The sequence below is a fragment of the Chelmon rostratus genome, chromosome 18 (genome assembly GCF_017976325.1).
Source record: "Chelmon rostratus isolate fCheRos1 chromosome 18, fCheRos1.pri, whole genome shotgun sequence".
Taxonomy (NCBI): Eukaryota; Metazoa; Chordata; class Actinopteri; order Chaetodontiformes; family Chaetodontidae; genus Chelmon; species Chelmon rostratus.
Window position 1 is genome coordinate 2869677 of NC_055675.1, and position 18928 is coordinate 2888604.

General features: G+C 43.2%; 1 protein-coding gene across 1 annotated transcript in view; it reads left to right on the plus strand.

Annotated features, from left to right (window-relative positions):
• The window catches only part of rev3l (REV3 like, DNA directed polymerase zeta catalytic subunit), a 74201-nt gene that overhangs the window by 44498 nt on the left and 10775 nt on the right, over positions 1-18928 (plus strand). Inside the window, exons 9-20 of the mRNA XM_041958212.1 lie at positions 2765-2907; positions 4875-5003; positions 5260-5497; positions 6928-7070; positions 9635-13454; positions 13994-14895; positions 15110-15195; positions 15456-15581; positions 16661-16853; positions 17021-17135; positions 17465-17580; positions 18408-18526. Coding sequence (XP_041814146.1) covers positions 2765-2907; positions 4875-5003; positions 5260-5497; positions 6928-7070; positions 9635-13454; positions 13994-14895; positions 15110-15195; positions 15456-15581; positions 16661-16853; positions 17021-17135; positions 17465-17580; positions 18408-18526 — 6130 coding nt within the window. The remainder of the gene's footprint in view (positions 1-2764; positions 2908-4874; positions 5004-5259; positions 5498-6927; positions 7071-9634; positions 13455-13993; positions 14896-15109; positions 15196-15455; positions 15582-16660; positions 16854-17020; positions 17136-17464; positions 17581-18407; positions 18527-18928) is intronic.

Below are 18928 nucleotides of genomic sequence, written 5' to 3' on the forward strand. Positions count from 1 at the left end.
CAAGTTGCCTTAATAGAAATGTTGTAAACCCCGCATTGCAACATCATACCTGGCATACTGTAGCTCCTCATTTCATTCATTAGAAATATTTCTTCAGTATTTATAGATGGGTTGGGGGTCAATAAGACTTTGGAACCTCAGTGCAGTGATGTGCAGTAGGAGGTTATGTTTCCTCTCTGTTTCGTCCTCCTCGTGTTTCTCCCTCGTCAGCTGCATCTTTCAAACTCTCACAGCAAAGCAGAGTCAGTAAAGGCAGCGAGGGGGGCGTGGCTTGGTAGGGAAATGTGTTAATCGCTGCAGTAATCTCCCGACGCCTGCCAGGCTCCCTCCCTCGTCGCCTCTAAAGTCGTTAGCTAGCAGACTAATTAAGAGACAGCCAGACAGTGGCATGGGCACGCGGACTCTCTGGAGGCCTTTCCTCATACGGCCCGGCTGAACAAAGTCTCTGAATGACAATGAGACTGCAGTAAAATCTCTCTTACTGGCATCTTAACCTCGGACTGTGGAACAGCAGCAAGGTGCCAGCTGATAAAAACTCAAAACACATTGATTTCATATATTTAGCCACGTTTTCGTCATCCATCACCTCTGAAAACCATTCATCATTTAACAGCCTCGCTATGAGCTTGGATTTATCATTTAGAAGAAAAAGCCTTTAGCTCATTCATCATCCAAAAGGAAAGGGTGACCATGTGGCTGTGACTCCTCAGTAAATGCAGCATGGTGTTTGTCCTGTCTGTTTGTGTTTTCCCCTCAGCCAGTGCTGTGTCTCTGTCTGGAGCGACTCCACAGGAGGGTTAACTTTATTCCTCTAGGCTGCTGCTGGGCTCAGACATGGTGTTATGCAGCTTCACCTGTCTGTCCACACAGCCGCCCCCAGTGTTTGCAGCACGTTTCATCAAAATGTGTTTCTATGCTTGTATTTATCCTGAGAAAGTTGACCCTGCATGTCTACAGTCACCGGAGCAACAGGGGGTTGAATCAGTAGCTTGAGGGAATTTCATATTGAGTTTCTCTTGCTCATTGTGGGATTTTAAACCTGCAACCTCTAGGGCACACGGCTCTAATCTTCAAGCCTCTGTAGTTAAATCAGATCTGAAAAAGCTTCTTGCAGGGTTTGGTTCAGTTCAGCAGCAGCACCTAAATGGAACTCGTTTTTTCTTTTTTTGTGACCGTTCCTGTGAAATTTGTTCCACTTGCGAACGGCAGCAGTCTGCCTGGTCTACATTTCAATATTTCAGAGTCACTAAGTGGTGAGTTGCTAGGCGATGCAGTAGGGCAGCATGGGTAAGGGAGCGTGATAGGCAGCTTGTAGCTGAGAGCGATCTGGAGGGATACAAAGCCCAAGTTGGCTGCCTGCCCGTTTTCCATTCATATTCCCTCTCCAACACACAGACACACACCACTTGGCTGCACACACTCTCATATGCTCGCACACACACACCCACACACTTACCAGACAAGAGACGCTCTCCACACACCCAGCCACCCACAGACTCACACACTTAGACGCTGCCTCTGTGTACACATACACACAGAGTAAACAGAGCACTTCCCCTGATTAAGACCCACAGTAAAGAGATGCTAATAAAACATGACTGCATGAGGGCAGATACCAGAAGGTCCTCCGCTTTGTGATTCAGGTAACAGCCAAGCTGACACCGCTGCTAATGCTCATACTCGTTTAAAATGGGAAAATGAGTCCATCGTTCCCTTGCAGATGCAGTGGGAGCACACGTGTTGCATGCATTTCATCTGTGTGCTTGTTTTATGTACATGATTAATTTAAACTGTTACTGCTAGGGCACTAATATGATGTGACCTGTTCTTGTATGGCTTTGTATAGTTCAGCTGGTTTTGTGTGTTTTCGGGTTGTCTGTCTGTACATATCTGTGTCTGTCCCATTCTTGTGAACACAATATCTAAGGAGTGCCTCAGGGGATTTCTTTCAAATTTGGCAAAAACATTCAGTTGGACTCAAGGATGAACTGATTAGATTTTGGTGGTTACCTCACAACACACATTGTGGCCATAACTCCAGACTTCATACGCTGACTGTGACAAAATTGCACATAAATGTCTTATAGGATAAAATGATGAAGTGATGACATTTTATATCCTCTAATCTTGGGTGTCCGCCTTGAAACTGTGCTCATTGTGTAGACCTTCTGTGCTGTGATGTGTGTGAAGCATCCATATTTTATAAGTTGTAGTTTCTTTGCAGCAGCATCCATATTTGAAGCATTGTAGTCCACCACAAGCTCATTGGTTTTACTGATTGATCTTCAGGTGATTGTTGTTGCACCGCGTGATGAAGCTCTCTATCAGTCCTCTGGACTCCTCTGGAAAAACAGTCTCTAAGTGAAGGCAGCATGTTTCTACCTGGACATTATTCACTAGAATCACACACATACATGTATATATAGTGATAACTTCAATTTCACCAATAAATACATTTAATGCTTTTGATTAAATTCCTTCAAAGTCTTCACTGCATGTATTATATGAGTCTGGACAGACATGGATGTAAACTGCAACTTGACTGGTTGGGCATACAATCGAGAGACGTTACTTCTTGTTATCAGTGGATCAAAGTTTTTGTTTTCTGCACTGCAGTACAAAGTAATCTGTTTGTTCCCTAAATCCCTGAGCCTCCAAGGATCTTAAGGAAGTTAAAGAGAAGGAAAGAATTCTAAAATGTGCAGTTACAGCAGTTATTATCATCATGTATAAGTGGTCTTCATTTCTGTCTCTCTCTGCTCAGGACACAAAGTTTGTCTGTTGGTGACTGGGAGGACCAAGAGGATTTTCCCAATGAATTTACTCTACATCCTGACCCCATAACCCCCGAGGGGCTGCCGTGTACCCCCGCTAATGCTGTAGAGTTGCACAGGGACTCTCAGCCAGGTGAGGAAAAAGTACTACTAGGGATGCATAAAACCTCTGCTGGTAAAATGCGTATGTCACACAATCCTCAAGTCAAGCCAGCTTTATTTATATAGCCTCAAAAGGCTTTACAGTCCGTACAGCATAATACACCCTAACCTTGATTGGGTTAATGAAAAGCTCCTTCACTTGAAAAAACAGCAGAAACCTTGGGAAGAGCAGATCATCAGCAGATTAAATGTACTCAGTTGTCATGGAACTGTAGATGTTCAAACTTTCCATCATTCATGGTGAGAAGTCATAGACCTTGAACTAAAGGTAGGTTGGTACTTCTGTTTGTCTGTTTTTTTTAATGTCCCATAATTTAGTATTCGATTTGACCTGTTGATCTTGCAAGGCTAGCCTGCAAAAATCATTAGACCATTTTTTTTGTTTGCAGAGTAACCATCTGAAAGTTTGCGTTTTCTCGCTACTAAATCAGAGACTATTGCCTTGCCATCATTAATGGCAAAGTAATCATTACATTTGTTAATTCAGTCTGCGGTGTACGGTGTAGCAGCAGACCGCTGTGTTACGCAACAGTATGAATCCAGCTTCAGACTCTCTATTAATTCCACTGAATTATACTGTGTAGGAATTAATATTTTTCCCAAAAATGAGATAATTTCTATCTCAAAAACAGATGCACACCATCCTGGCAACTGTGCTTGTTCTTTAGGTGTAAATTCAGCTATAGTCATACAGTCATTGGTCATATTTTGAGCAACGTTAAATGCAACAAGGACAAATTTGCAGAAACCTGACCGTTTTAGTGTAGTATTGGTTATTATTAAGGCAAAAGAATAGCAGTTTTGTTAATCAGCATTAGAATGAATATGATATAAACTTTGCATGCAGCTTGAGCTTCGTTATAGCTGTTACGAATATGAAATGCCATGTTCATTCCCTGTGATCTGTCTGCTGATGGCAGCCTCATGGAAGTGATATTTGACAATTCTTTATTGTATAAAGTTCATTAAAGCGAGTCATGTGATGTTTTCAAAGTCATTCTATGAAGCTGACTGGATTCCCAAAAAAATGGTTCCGGTCCACGTGTCCTGGAAGACTTCAGCGTCCCAGGCAAATGGGACAAATTCTGGTCAACTATTATATGTGTTTATGGACCCTATTTATTAAGTGTTCTTGTGTCCAAGTGACTGGGGAATGAGAACAACAATTTCTGAAAATGGTCGAGTATTGAATGAGAGTGAGTCTGAGTCACTGTCTGACAACATTATGGAAAGGATCCCTACAGAGAGACCTTTTTGTTAAAGAGTAAGATCCTTTTTGTTTAACCAGAAACAGCTGTTATATTGCTCTTGCCAAAGCCATTTACAGAACAGTAATTTTCTCACTGTAAAACGCACTTCATTCCAACTCCACTGAAACAAAATAAAACTCACCAAAACCTTCTTGATTCAGCTTTCCACAGTTCCAGCAAACCCTTATTGCACCAAATAGGTAGAGCAGCGAGAGAGGGTGGACATCAGAGGAGCAGCAGGCTAGGCCAGCAGGCAACCTCCTGCATTGTGCATCATATTTGCATTCATCTGTAGCGATCCTGCTGTTATGTGTACCATATATTCTCACCTCTACTGTCCATATTTCCCTTTTTTTATTCTGTGCCATGTTTTATAAATCTAGCAGCAACATGATGAATTACTGTCAATGGCAGCTGAACTTGTCAGTGAAGTGCTTTTGTTTCCTGGTTCTCTAACTGTGGTTGGAAGGTGAGGTTGCTTGTGAAAGTGACATTTATTTTCTTTCTCCCTATCGTTCTAACTGTGTCAGGGGTTCAAAGTGTGACACTGTGTGATTAGCGTTAGCCTAATCTGCCTAATTTACCGTAGTGTTACTGCTGCAAGTGCATGCATGTTGATGAAGCCCTGTTTTTAGATTATGTGTTAGTAATGCTAACAGTACTCTTCTCTCTCTGCCCGCTGTCCCAGACCCTGTGAGGAGCAGTGGTAAAATCCCAGAGGAGGCTGTTGTTGATGAGGAGGCTATCTTGAGCCTCCTGGAGAACAGTCAGACCTTCCTCCCTCTCTCCCAGACATCCAACCACTCGCCCCTGTTAGGTATGGTAGCCACTCCTTCTTTGTTTTTTGTCTATTTGAAGCTTATATTTATTTAAAATGAACACCTGGCTAACATGTGGTGACATGTAGTGGCTGTGCTTGTAAATAAAGGCTGTAACACCAAGCAAAAAGAAAAGCGTGTAGTTTAGAAGGTTAAGCCAATTAACAGCTGATAGCATTCGGGACCATGCTTAAAGTTGTTGCTCGCAGCTAATTGATGTAATATCTTTTAAATGCTTTATTGTTGTGTATGCAGACAGCAGCCAAGACCGTGCCATCATTGATTTGCTGGCAGGCCTGGAGGACGATGGTTTTTGCAGGACCCCCGTTAGGCAGAATTCACAGTCCCAGTCACTCCCTGGTGCCAGGAGCTACCACTGCAACAGTGATGAGGAGGAGGCAGGGCCAGAGATGGACAAAGAAGAGTCCGAGCTCAGCATGATAATGTCACAACGGTGGGACAGCGAGCCTCCTGAAAACTCATCCTTAGCAAGGCAAGTTTGTCTCTGTTGTGTTTGAGTGAAAAACCTTTTGTTCTGCTCGTGTGCAATATTATCTGCCACAGAAAGATAAGCTAAGACAAGATTGCCTTTATTGTCATTAAGCATGGACATGTCAACAAAATTTGCATTGCAACCCCCTGTGTTAGAAAAAAAGGTAATAAAATGAAATAAAGATAATAAAATGAACTAACATGCAATAAAAATATGCATAAAAGCAATAAAAAGAGCTCAATTTCCAGCCACCATAATTTGTGCAGCTGAGACTAGGGCTAGCTAAGAAATGTCAAAGCTTTTTTCTACTAACAAAAATGTTTGTATTGAGTATTGATAGCTGACATTGAGTTTCTGGTCAGAATGTAACTGTTTTTACTCAGTTTTTGATCATAGAGATTTAAATTAATAATAGTTTTTGCCAATCTCAAACTCTATTTTTGCAATGTGGCTGCTTTTGCTTACACATTTGAGAGATTTGGTTTCTTTAAATGCAAAATAAAACATTTTTCTACTAATACCGGATTGTAACAAGGATGGTTTTGATAACTGTGTAGGTAGAATTTAGGTTCAATATATTTTAACCAGCCCTTGACGAAACTTACAGAAAGTATCAAAGGCAATTTAAAAGACATCTTTGTACAGAACAATGTGAAGCTGGGCAGACACTGTACGGGTTTATCAATCTTGTGCAATGCAATCATTTATGCATGGCTTAAACCCACAACTTCTATCCTCACTCTATACACTTCTATCATAAACATGGATCCTTCTATTGGTTTGGTCTATTGACTGCAACAGTTAAGATTTATTCAAACACGATGCTACCTCAGAAATATTGACAGAAAAGAGAATGTCCATGTCTGATTTAGTTCTATCACAGCAAGGTCTTAATCAAGGCTACAGTTAGCCACAACATGTGACAAACTACTCCAATGATATTGAAACAAACTCACAGTTTATAATGGGTCTTTTGACAGCAGCCACACAGCAGATCAGATGATGGACTGCTTAACCTTCAAGACAGCTGACCAAATTTTCTGACATACCAGAAATCCACCCAACTGTCCAACTGCCAGCTTTCTGCTTGTATGGACAAGTAATTACGCATCACGACCCCTCTAAACCTGCATGTCAAACAGCTGATCTGTCAGAACTTTGGCCTGATTCTGATTGTAAATAGTCCAAGGCAATTAATTTGGGTTTAAAACTGGGCTTCAGTCTGCACAGTCGGCCCCGTTAAGAAAGAGTAAGGTAAGTTACAAGGAATACAAACATCAAGATAGATTTTAGTTTTGTTCTCCCCATTGACTGTGTGCTCCTGCGTCAGTACAAACACGAGCCAGCAGACGCAAAGCAGTCAAATGAAGGTCATCCACAGTGAGCTGTGCATTGTTTCGTCAGTGTTCTTGTCATCCTTGTGTGTGCAGGCCCTGTGTGAAGGAGCTGGAGGACGGCTCCAGTGACGAGCAGCAGGAGTCCTCTGATGAAGACATGGAGTGGAGTGGGAACAACTCTATGTTCGCAAACCTGTCCATCCCCCAGCTTGACGGGGCCGCAGACGAGAGCAGCGGTGAGTCATCTCACGCTGAGACGTACTGAGACAGCACTTAAATGTCAGTTTGCTTTGACGCTTATCTCACGTCCCCTGCTGATCCATGCTCCATCAAGGATATCAGAATACAGATTGGACAGCAGCTGCATAATAACAATTTGTGTTGATGCTAGGTTTGGACTGTGTGATCTAATTTCATTATGAGGGCCCTGTAATTTAATTTAGAGCAAGACTCTGGGATTGTAATTGATTCCCTGGTGTTTGAGTTATTGTCTATTAACTGTCAATGAACTTTACAGTGGCTGTGAAAGCAGAGTTGAGTACGTGGTATTGAATTGAACATGATATTGACATGATATTGATATATATATGGTAAAGTAAATTGTTTTAGGAATCAAGAGGGAAACTTAATGGATAAAATATGATAATATAGTATAATCCACTGAATGAAATACCTGCCAAATAAAGGCACTTCACTGAATCAACAGTCATAAAAATCCAATATTGAAAGGACAACATTTCAATCCCAGTTCAAGCTTTGTCAGGTGAAAATATCAGGTGTTACTTTTGTCACTGATACTAATTTCTGTCAGCCTTGGACATGCATGTGATGTGTATTTAACTATGCCCTTTTTATTTTATCATCATTTTATCAGCATCATATTGCCCACCTCTCGCACTTACAAAGACACATTCACATTTTGTTTAGGACTGAACGGATTAAAAGGTTTTTTTAAGTGGTGGGGTTTACCATCTACCATCTTGCTGGAACCACTTGACCAGCAAAATATTGTTGACATTATGCACCTCAACTGCAATAGTATGTAAATGTATAGAAAACACAAAGCTGCTGTGTATATACACAAATTACTCTTCAACACCATGTGATTATATACACGTGCATACACGTTGACCCTCTGTTGTGCTATTTGTACAGTATTTGTATTTCCTGTTTATACTATAGCCATGTTTTAAAAACATTCACCATTCACATCTCAAGCGTGTTATCATTAACTCACCAGAACTAATGGCATAACAACCACATCATCAACGTAAATTGAGCTGTCTTTGAACAGCAGCCAATGAGGGCGGAGGTGCCTCCTAATTCTTAAGGCGAGAGAGATGAAGGACAAGAAAGTGAAACATCCTCTGTTTTAAGTGTCAGACCCGAATGGACAATGGGAATAGTCATACCAAAAGACTGTAGTCTAATTAGTTGTAGCACCACTGGAGCCAGTTCCTAATTAGAACTGATATTCAGGATCTGTACTCACACAGGATCTTGCCACTAGGAGTCCTCCTAAATGGCAATAAAAGGGGCAAGAGTATTCTCTCGAGAGCTATAAATAGAACTCCTAAACTTAGGAGTTGTGGGGCTGACCCTGTTGCTATGAATGACATCATGTTTCATGAATGAACCTATTCCACCCAGGACTTTAAGTCTCCAGTCGATAGCACAGCTGTCATCCCTCCTGTTCTTCCCGGGATTGTCCTATCTTTTACACTTCTCTCCCGCTGTCCTCACATTTGAAATATTTTGTCAAAAATCTCCTGTATTTCTAAAAAAACAGCCTTTCTTTAAAAGGAAAAAGTTGGCTGTAATGTTGTCGGAAGGCCTATTTGATGTGTTTGCTACATTTCCCTCCGGCACAGCAGGTGGCAGTATGTAGTATTAGCTGTAAAATCCTGCGACGAGAAGTCATTCAGTCATATGCCCTGCCAATAAAATAAGATAAAGAAAGAGGTGATGAAAAAGAAGAACATTATGAAGAAGAAGAACATGATGATTATGTTGATGCAGCCTACTCGCCAAAAAGACTAAAAGTTTGTGCAAGTCTCTCACCAAATGGGAGGTGGCTTACCTGTACTGTACGAACAGCAACAGAGGTCAAAGTCGTGCATTTTGCCACAAAATTGATTTCATCCAGCATGACAAATCTGCCAAGCACAAGACCGCAGAAACATGCTCTAGCAGTGACTATTTATACTATCTCTCCCATCAATTTTCATAATCACCCTCAATGCTGCAATGTACAGTATATTTCACAAGTGTCCAAGTTACAAAGAATTGGACCATTCAGCTCCATTGTTAATTGGGTAGATTTGACTTGTTGGTGAGCCAAATGAGTCATTATTAAATGGCAGCCAGTAGAGTATGGTTTTATTAGCTCTTTACCATTCTGTTTTTTCCAAAACACTGACATGATGAGACACATAGCAGACTGTGAGGAGGTTTTAGTGACTTAGGAGTCCTCTTGACTACCTCTAACTTCTCTCAGACTAAGGAGCTACTTTTAGTGCCAAAATGCTTTGTGAATTCATTAAAGTTTAAAGTTATATTTTTAGGAGTTTCGCCTAACTGAGTCAATTATGAGATACTTTTAGCCTTACAGTGTTTTGTGAATATGGCCCCTGGTCTCCCCCTGGTTTCCTTTAATTATTATTAAATCTGATATTTTTAAAGATCCTGTTTAATCTTGATTTGAATAGAAATTAGTATGTATGAAAATTAGAGATTTTAATCTATATCTTGCTGCTGGTAACTCTTATTAAGTGCCTCTTCTCTTCTTTTGTGTCCACAGATTCGTCATTAACGGACAGTGGCTCCAGGACCCAGTCTTCTCTCATAGTCACAGAAAAGATGCTTGGGAAAAGGAATCCCTTCTCCGGGGAGACTGTTCACCTGGAGCCGCCTTCCTCAGCTAAGATCCTTCTGGAGTGCAAGCACAATGAGCACAGACCAGTTCATGTGCTGGAAACGGAGCAACCACTTGACAAGCACTTTCAATCAAAAAGCAGCCAGGACAGCGGTAGTGAATGTTCAACAGGGTTTAAGGTTAATAAAGAAATCCCCTACATCCCACCAGTCAAACACCCCATCCCATGCAAGATAGCCAGTCACCCTGAGGTGTCTCCAGTCTGCATGGACAAAGAGGATATACGGCCCCTGTACACCTATGACAAGAAAACCTCCATAGCCAAGACAGATCTAGAAAGTTTCCCATTTGGTAACGGAAAGGTCACCAAAAACAGGAAGAAGTACGGCAGCATAAAGAATGTAGAAACAAACTGTCTGTCCATTCTTCAGAACCACAGGACCTTCTCTCTCTGTTACTCAGAGCTGAGAAATTGCTCAGCTAAGACAGAGCTGGAACTGAGCCAGAATGACAGCAAAAGCCCCATCCTGAGGAACATCTCCTCATCTCCATCACCCATGGAGGAGGATGAGTTTCTTGATCCTCAGGAAGAAGAAATGGGCCAGGACAGTGAGGAGGGAGATGTTGGTGAACTTAAAATCAGGTACGAGGACTATCAGGAAAACAAGACAGAGAGGACTATAGTGGCCCAGCAGGAAGCTCACTACAAGTTCTTCCCCAGCGTTATCCTCTCCAACTGCCTCAGTAGGAAGAAAGCTGGGAGCAAAAAGCTGGCTGATTCCTGCAGCGAGGTAGAACAGGCCCAGCCTCGCAGATCTAGGCTAAAAGTGAATAAAAAAAGGTTGGGAATGGTAGGAAACAGGAACAAATTAAACATAGTTGAAAGCTCTACCTCTGACAGCCAGGTTAGTACTGGCCTCACCTCAATCACACCTGCTTGTCCAGTAACTGCAGACCCAGACATGGCAGTTGTGGAGGATACGCCAATTCAAGAAGCTGAGCTGATTAAAGATGGGACAATCACAGAGGGAAAGCCAGTTACAAATGAGGTGCCGGAAAGTGATGATAGGTCTGTAAATGAACAGACAAAACCACTTTCCGAGACTTGTGCCACCATTGTTTCCAGTCTTTCTGAAGAAGCTAAAGATTCAACAGAGGATAGGTTAAGCCCATTGCAAGATTTATCAGCTAAAGTCACCTGTACTAAACCTTCAGCACTCCCTGGTAGTAAATACACCCTGAGGGCCAAACGGAAGATGATCTACGATGGCGAGGATGGAGAACACTCAGGTGCCACTCGTTATAAACACCCAGCCTCCGTCAAAGAAAGACTCAAGGACACGAATGTCCCCAGTGGGCAGGAAGTAAAATACCAGAAACGGCGCAAAAAGGAACCTCCTATCATCATTAAGTATATAATTATCAACAGGTTCAAAGGTCAGAAGAACATGCTGGTGAAAATGTCTAAAGTGAATGCAGAGGAGCAGTCGGTGTTGCTAACACCAGACAAGCTAGAGCAATACAATAAACTGGCCCCTCTCAAGGATTTCTGGCCCAAGGTGCCAGAATCCACTGCTGTCAAGTTCCCTGTCACTGAGCCAAAGGCCAAAAAACACCCCAAAAGAAAGTCAAAGGTCAACTCCACAAATAAGAAAACAGTCTGCAACTCCTCCAAACCTCGGGTCAGACAGTGTGAAAGGGTCAAAAGAATTAAAGGCAGTCAGAGAGACAAAATTCTACCCTCTCTACCGCCCCCGCGACCATGCTACTGTGAGCTCGCAGAAGACCATGGCATTGAGTATACTGATGTAATGGTAGAGTTGGGTTACCTCTCTGATAGATCCCCAAGTCCTGCAGACTCAACACCCCCGCGTTGTTGGTCTCCAAGTGACCCTCTTATGGACACCAGGAGTTCAGAGCAGCTGATAAATCCACTCAGTGACCCATGTCTTAGTTCTGCTTTTCAAAAGCCACGCGCAGTGTCTTCAACCAAAGGAGCACAAAATAAGTGTCAAACTGCCAAACCGAAGAAATTTACCGACACTAAAAGGAAAGTAAGCAAGCCTGCTACTAAACCTCTGGAGGAAGAGGAACCAAAAAAACAGAAATCGAAACAAAGTAGTGGTGCTGCTCCGAGGCAGAGGAAGAAAGCTAAAGATACAGCTGAAGGTACTGTCATCAGTTCTACAACCACTGCAACACCTAGAAAGTCTCGTAAAAAGAAGACTGAGGAGCTCAAAAGCCATGACTCATGCAAAGATAGCTCCAAGCTCCTTTTCCCAGAGGATGAGCCTCCTTCTGAGTGTTCCTCTCAAGAGCTCCCTCCATTTCAACAGCCAGTGAGCACAGATAGTAACAGTTCCCAGACTGCATCTACATCAGACTTATTAGCTCAGTCTATAGAACCAAAGGTTGAGGACTGTGAGACTTCCATCATGGAGGTCAACCAAAGCTTTTCAGCACCAGCTCAGCTGAGGCAGCAAGGTTGCCAAACCACTGTGGTAAAGGCAGAGTCTTCACATGAATGCACATCTCCTCCACTTCCTCTTACTGGTAAACCCTTACTGGAAAACAATAAAGATGCCCAACTAGCAGCAGTCCCCCCACACGCAGACCCTAAGAATGGAGAAGTCCCCACTCTCTCTGAGACCCCTTCTGGCTTGGCTGTTCTCAAGCAGCTTCTCCAGAAGAGGCAGCAGGGACAGGCCCTTCCTTTGCAAGTGGTAGGTACAGACCAGCACTCCACTGCCATAGCTCAGGCCACAGCACTATTAGATCCCACAACTAAACCAGCTAAATCCAGAAGAGCTCCTTCCACCACTCCCCGGAAACCCAGGGCCCCAAAATCTACCGCTCCTAAGGAAAAAAAGCCCAGAATCAGGAAAGGAAAGGCGAGCAACACTCAGCCAGCTCTGTCAGTGAAGCAGGAGAGCAACATGTCAGATGATTGCCCCGTCTTCCTCTCAGACCCAGGCCTGGACAGCTGCAACTTCATAGAGGACAGCTTGTCACCAGAGCTCCCACACAACTATACCTTTGATATAAATGCCATTGACCAGACAGAATTCTCCAGCCCATACAGCAGCAGTCAGTTTGTCCTGACAGACAAAAATTTGCCAGTGAAGTTCCTGAGTGATGTTAGCCAGGAAGCTGTGTCTGCTCAGGCACTGGGCTTTGAGAAGAAACTTGATAGGCTTTTTGTTTCTGCGGAGGAGCTACAAAGAGATTGTCATAAAGCAAGGCCTGTCAGCCCTGACCTCTTCGATAGACCTGAGAATGGGGAATCTGTATCAAATCACCTCACATTCCTCGACTCTGAGAAAATCAAGAGCAAAGAGTGGGACTTCTCTTTAGGTAAAGCCCATACACTCAGCCCCTTTCAGGACTTTCACTGTGAGAGAAAAGAGCTGCTCTTTTCCGTCTTCGACCCTGTCCTGCCTTTGCCTTTAAGCTCTGCATCGTTCGTCGACCATGAGGGCTCCCCAACAGGGGAGCTTCTGGAGGGCATTGATGGATTAACGTCCACCACACCCAGTAGCTCTCCTCGCTCCATCAGCTCACTATCCCAGATGAGGGCAAGCACACTGCTGCGGGGGGCGGGAGGTGGAGCCCACATTCTAAAACCCCTCATGTCCCCTCCAAGCCGGGAGGAGATCCTCAGCACTCTTCTGGACCTTGAGATGTCGGAGGCCACTTTCCAGGAACCCTTCTGCAGCGACCCCTCTGATGCACCAGGGAAACCAATGTAAGACAATATGCAGCGCAAGCACAAGTAATAAATACTTTCTGAAATGTATCTGAAAAGTGTTCTATGTAAAAAATGGAGTGTAACCATGGCTGACATTATCGGTTGATTTTAGCTCCACATACATATGTTGTATCGTCAAATGCATTGAAAATGTTTTTTGAACCTCAAGGATATGCACCATGCATTTTAGTGCGAAACAATGAATGTATGCAGAACAGAAAATGCAGTACGGAAATGTTCAAGACATGCTTTAGAAGTAGTGCCACTCTTACACAGTTTGTTGACTAGAGAGTAAGTTCATATTTCAATGGTATAATGTCCTGCTCAGTACACATCCTTATCAAGAATATTACAATGTTAAACTGGGAAATGAATGATATATCTTCAGATGTCTTTCAGATGTTTTTTTTTTTTCAACTCTTAAATATAGATATGTGTCAGCCTCAAAATCGGGCTCTAATTGATGCAATCTATAGGGCTTTATTTAGTTATGACATTGATAATGTAATAAACACATTTCTCTGTGTTTTGTGTAGGGAGGTTGGCGGCCGTAAGTTATTTGTGGGTACCAGACTGGCTAAGGAGCTAGCAGAGTTCAGTGGGGAACTGTCTTTGGAGGGCCTCCATTTCTGGAAGACCGCCTTCTCAGCCATGACACACCCCGCCACCGCTATTACCTCATCTTCCCAAGCCCAAGGAGCTGAGGCCTCAGAGGCAAGTAAAGAGCAGACCAAGCATGACCCATCCTCAGCCAGTGACAAGAAGGTCATCCTTCTGCCCTGTAAAAACCCACCAAGCAGAGAGCGTGTGCATTTGTGGCTAGAAGCCAGAAAACAGTATGAGAGTTTACAGAAAGGGAGGAGAGACACGGGGCTGCTGAAGACAGGGGTTGGGTTGGATCTGGAGGGCAACGCAGAGAGAACTGAGCAGCCAGCTGCCCTTAGCTGTCCAGCAGTGAAGATCGAGCAGTGCGAGAGACTTTCCAGTATCAGGACCAGAAGGAGAAAGAAATGCAACATGTCCCTAACCATATCTCCCTTGAAGAATACAGGCTCTCAATGTAAATCCACTGAGGTGAGTCCAGTTTCAGATGACAGCAGTTTGGATTTTGAGCAGGAGGGCAGAGAAAAAGATGATGATGATAAAGCCAGATCTCCAGAGTCCCCAGAGCTGCCTCCCTGGCAGCAGTCCTGTCAGCCCAGCCCCTCAGGCCAAGACCGGCTTATTGAAAACAGGCAAAGTGAAAAGTCTCCGGAACTACTCTCACCAAGGCTCTCTAACTATCTAGAGGAGAATCTTAGTCCCTCACAACTCCATGTCGGTAAGAGGGAAGAGGGGAGGACCAGTCCCCTCCTCCTTCACAGCACCCCGTTTTTAAGAAGGAGGCGGAGAAGCAAGGAAGATCTAGAGCCAGTGTGCAGCACGCCCATATCTGAGGGTAAGAAAACACTGTTTTCTTTCTGCCTGTGATCTGTGTCTGCAATGTGTATTATCAACTAATAAAAAGTGTATAATTGACTAGTGTGCCAGGATTTACAATTTATAATAGGTGAGCAGTTCTTTGCATTATGTCTAACTTAAGTAAATCTTCTACATGCAGTCATGCTATTAATACTAATTGTTATTTAACTCAGTTTATATTCCTCCTGCAGAGGATCCCTGTTCTCAGAGACTCCAGCAGAGGAGGAGAAGTCAAGCAGACCCACTGAGAAGAGTGTTACTGACCACACAGATGAAGGTCAGACCTCAAGTGTTGATTTTTTTCATCCTCTCACCACATCAAAGACCACAGTCCACCCTGGTTATGGAAACCGCTGTAGAACACCAGTGTAGAGCTGTGCACCGAGAGTGCCGTATGCACCTGATAGTATGCCTCCAGCTCGTTACTGTAAATGAAGTCAGCCCGTCCTCTACTTCAGTTGTTTGAGTTGAGCTTTAATGTTTTTTGATGTTTGTTTGATGTGCCTGTGTTGTCTTGTTGTTCTTTGCCCTCTACAGAACCAGTTTGCTGCTTTGAATGTGCCAAAGAAAGATAATTCTCAGATTGAAGGTCCCAGCATTGCCAACACTTACGGTTTCAAAATCAGCATGCAAAACCTGCAGGATGCCAAAGCTCTGCATGAGGTGAGCTTTAACACTTGAGGTCATCACTTTCTTCACACTGACTCTGTTTTTGCACTTCTAGGAAGGAAAACAGGTTATATCACAGCAGTATTAAGGGTTGAAGTTGCATATCATTTTATTAAATGTGCTTATTGAGTCAGAATTCAATCTAATTAGGTTCAGATTTAAACATTTTCAAGTACATTAAGTTATAATTAATAACTGCTTAATTGTTTGTAAATGGAGCTCAAAGAAATTCTGGTACATCTCAGCCCTCAACAGTCTAAAACAACTGAACCTGAGCTAGCAAAACCAAATCAAAATCAGACTATACACTGAAGCTGCTTCGCCTGCTGCTTTTCACATTCACATCATTCACTTTTTTTTAGAATGATTGTGAAGTTGAACTGTCTAGTGTTGATCTATGGGACCTGTAGTCGTGTTTAGCTGCACCTGTTTTTTTATGAAAGAAGGAAAGCTGAGAGGAAGAGAGAGAATACGGCAAAACACTGGAGAGAAAGTTTGGCAGGATTCGATGCTCGACCAGCAGGGCCACACATGGTTTCAGGGTTTCAGAGGTGGCGGGCTCAGCCACTCGAGTATCTCTTGGAGCATAAACTAACATTTAAGTGGCTGAGTTTTACCACTGAATCTTATTCTCCTTGGAACCCATGCAGTCTATTAGGATTTACACTTGATATTCCTGGCATTCAATGGATGCTTTTACACGGACAGACTTGACTGCATGGATCATTAAAATAAGCTTTAACTACTCAGTCTCCAAAATAGTAAGCAGTCATAAGCAAGGGGTGAAATACTAAAGGCACGCTACCCTGGCAATATTACCGCAACTGAAAAATGGAAAAATAGACACTAGAAAAATAAGATCTGGGCATAGTCGGGGAGATATCATGATTATTTAGATATAATTTGAGCGAACAGATGACGGAATAGAATTTGATAGATAGAGAGTACCCTGATGTGTTGCTAAAGATGAGTTTTCAACCTTCATTCTTAGTTAACAGACACCATTACCACAAAAACTTAGCCGAAAGATTATGGCTTCAGATTTCGACATTTGTTTTTACTTTCCCCCTCAGGTCCAGCACTTAACGCTGATGGGCATGGAGCTCCATGCAAGAACCCGACGTGACCTCGAGCCTGACCCTGAGTTTGATCCCATATGTGCCTTATTCTACTGCCTCAGTTCTGATGCTCCCCTGCCAGATGTAGACAGTTCCCAGCTGACGGGCGCCATCGTGGTGGACAAAGACCATCAAAGTTGTGACCAAGGTTAAAACTAATTTCATCATCACACTACTGAAAACATGGATATTTATTATTATGTAACATTACTGTGCAAAATCTAATTATTCAGTATTGTTTACATGGCTCGCACATACTCACATGAACAGTGCCTTTGTAGAGTCATTCTGATCAATCTGTTGAAATGCCCTCAGCATGTCACAGAGGAACAGCACCCCTGCTGGTCAGGTCGGGCATCTCTGGGCTGCAGGTGACATATGCCACTGATGAGAAAGTGCTGTTTCAGGAGCTGATCACCATCATGAGGAGGTGTGTATGTATGTGTGGCCGAGCAGGCGTTAGCACAGCTCCTTGAAATGCTGCTCCCTTTGAATGGAGTGAGTTGCCAACGCAGCGTATATATATAAAGCTGGTGGTGAAACATCACTCATGAGTTTTTCTGAGGCAGAATTTTGAGTTAAATTTACTTCCTTGTTACATTTTGGGGGAAAAAAGGCTACACTCACAACTAGAGGTACAGACAACAATATATCTGATTTTTTTTAAAGAACATTTAGGTTGTGAAATGCTAACTGAAGCAACCATTGTATATTGCTCTGAAAATCAACCCTTGGTTTAACATGACTGTTTTCTGTCAGGTATGACCCAGACATCCTGGTGGGGTATGAGGTGCAGATGCATTCCTGGGGCTACCTCCTGCAGCGGTCCGCAGCGCTTGGAGTGAACATCTGTCAGCAGCTGTCGCGAGTGCCAGGTAGAGCTGACTGCCACCACAGCTGGGATGTTTGCTCCTGTGCTAGTTAGAGTACAAGTGTAAAGAAGCATGGTTCAAAGCAGATTTGTTTATGCAAAAAATAGGTGTAAATGCATCTGGCCAATCATACCTACAACTCCTAACTTACCTGTGTGTATATATATATATATATATATATATATCAGTTTTATATAAGAAAAAGCTGTTTGCTGAGCTTGCCGTTATGTATAGCAAGCAACATGTTAAACTTGTAGCTGCATATTGGACATGTGCATGATTTTGCAGAAGTAATTATCGGTCAGTTATTGAACCTGACAATTTGAGTCTGGCCACTGAAAGTCTGGAAGTCGTATCAGACTGAAGGTGTGTGAGGGCGCTTTTGTTTTCTTCTCCAGCAAGTGTTTGTTTTTGAGCAAACCCTTTATTCCAGTCTGAAGGAAATCATTAAATCCAGGTCAAGAGAAAGTGTGTGCATGATTATTTGTTTATGTGTGTGAGTGTTTGTACACTATGTGTACACTATAGGTGCTTTAAGCACAAACATGTGTGGCCTTGTTTGCGTGTGTATGCATGTGCACAATAGCACAGATGCGTGGGAGGAGGACCTGTGTTTGTGTCTGTGAATTTAAGTGTGCCTGGGTGTTTCCCTGTGTGTGTGTGTGTGTGTGTGTGTGTGTGTGTGTGTGTGTGTGTGTGTGTGTGTGTGTGTGTGTGTGTGTGTGTGTGTGTGTGTGTGTGTGTGTGTGTAGTAGCTGAATGGAGAGCCTCTGGCGGCTCCCCTCCTCCTCTGTAATTGGCTGTCTGTCTGGCTCTGTGCGTGTCCTTAGGTGACTCCAAAGAGAACCGCTTCACTGCAGACAGGGATGAATACGGAGCCGACACCATGACTGAGATCAGCATCATCGGACGCATCACCCTCAACCTGTGGAGGGTGATGAAGACTGAGGCAAGTGTCCCGACATGACCTCCACCCCCCTCCCACACAGGCTGCTGTCAGCCATCACCGCTCAAAGTTTTAGTCTGTGACCTAGTTTCTCTCATTCCTCTAGCCTTTCAGGCATTTTCAACACTGTTAGATTTTTCTGTGCACGTGTGTGTGTGTGAGTGTGTGTATATATATATATATATATATAACAATTGACACTGGGTTTGCAGCCTGAGATCTCAGGGAGTTCCACAGCTCAGGGGCCCAAATAGCAAAAGTCTGGTAACCTTTTATGAGGATCTTAAGCAGTGATCAGGCTCATAGGAAGTTAGCAAATAACAGATGTAGGAGCCTGACCATCCAAGGCTTTAATTAAAGGCAACGTCATCTTAAAATCAATTGCAGACATCACAGGTAACCAAG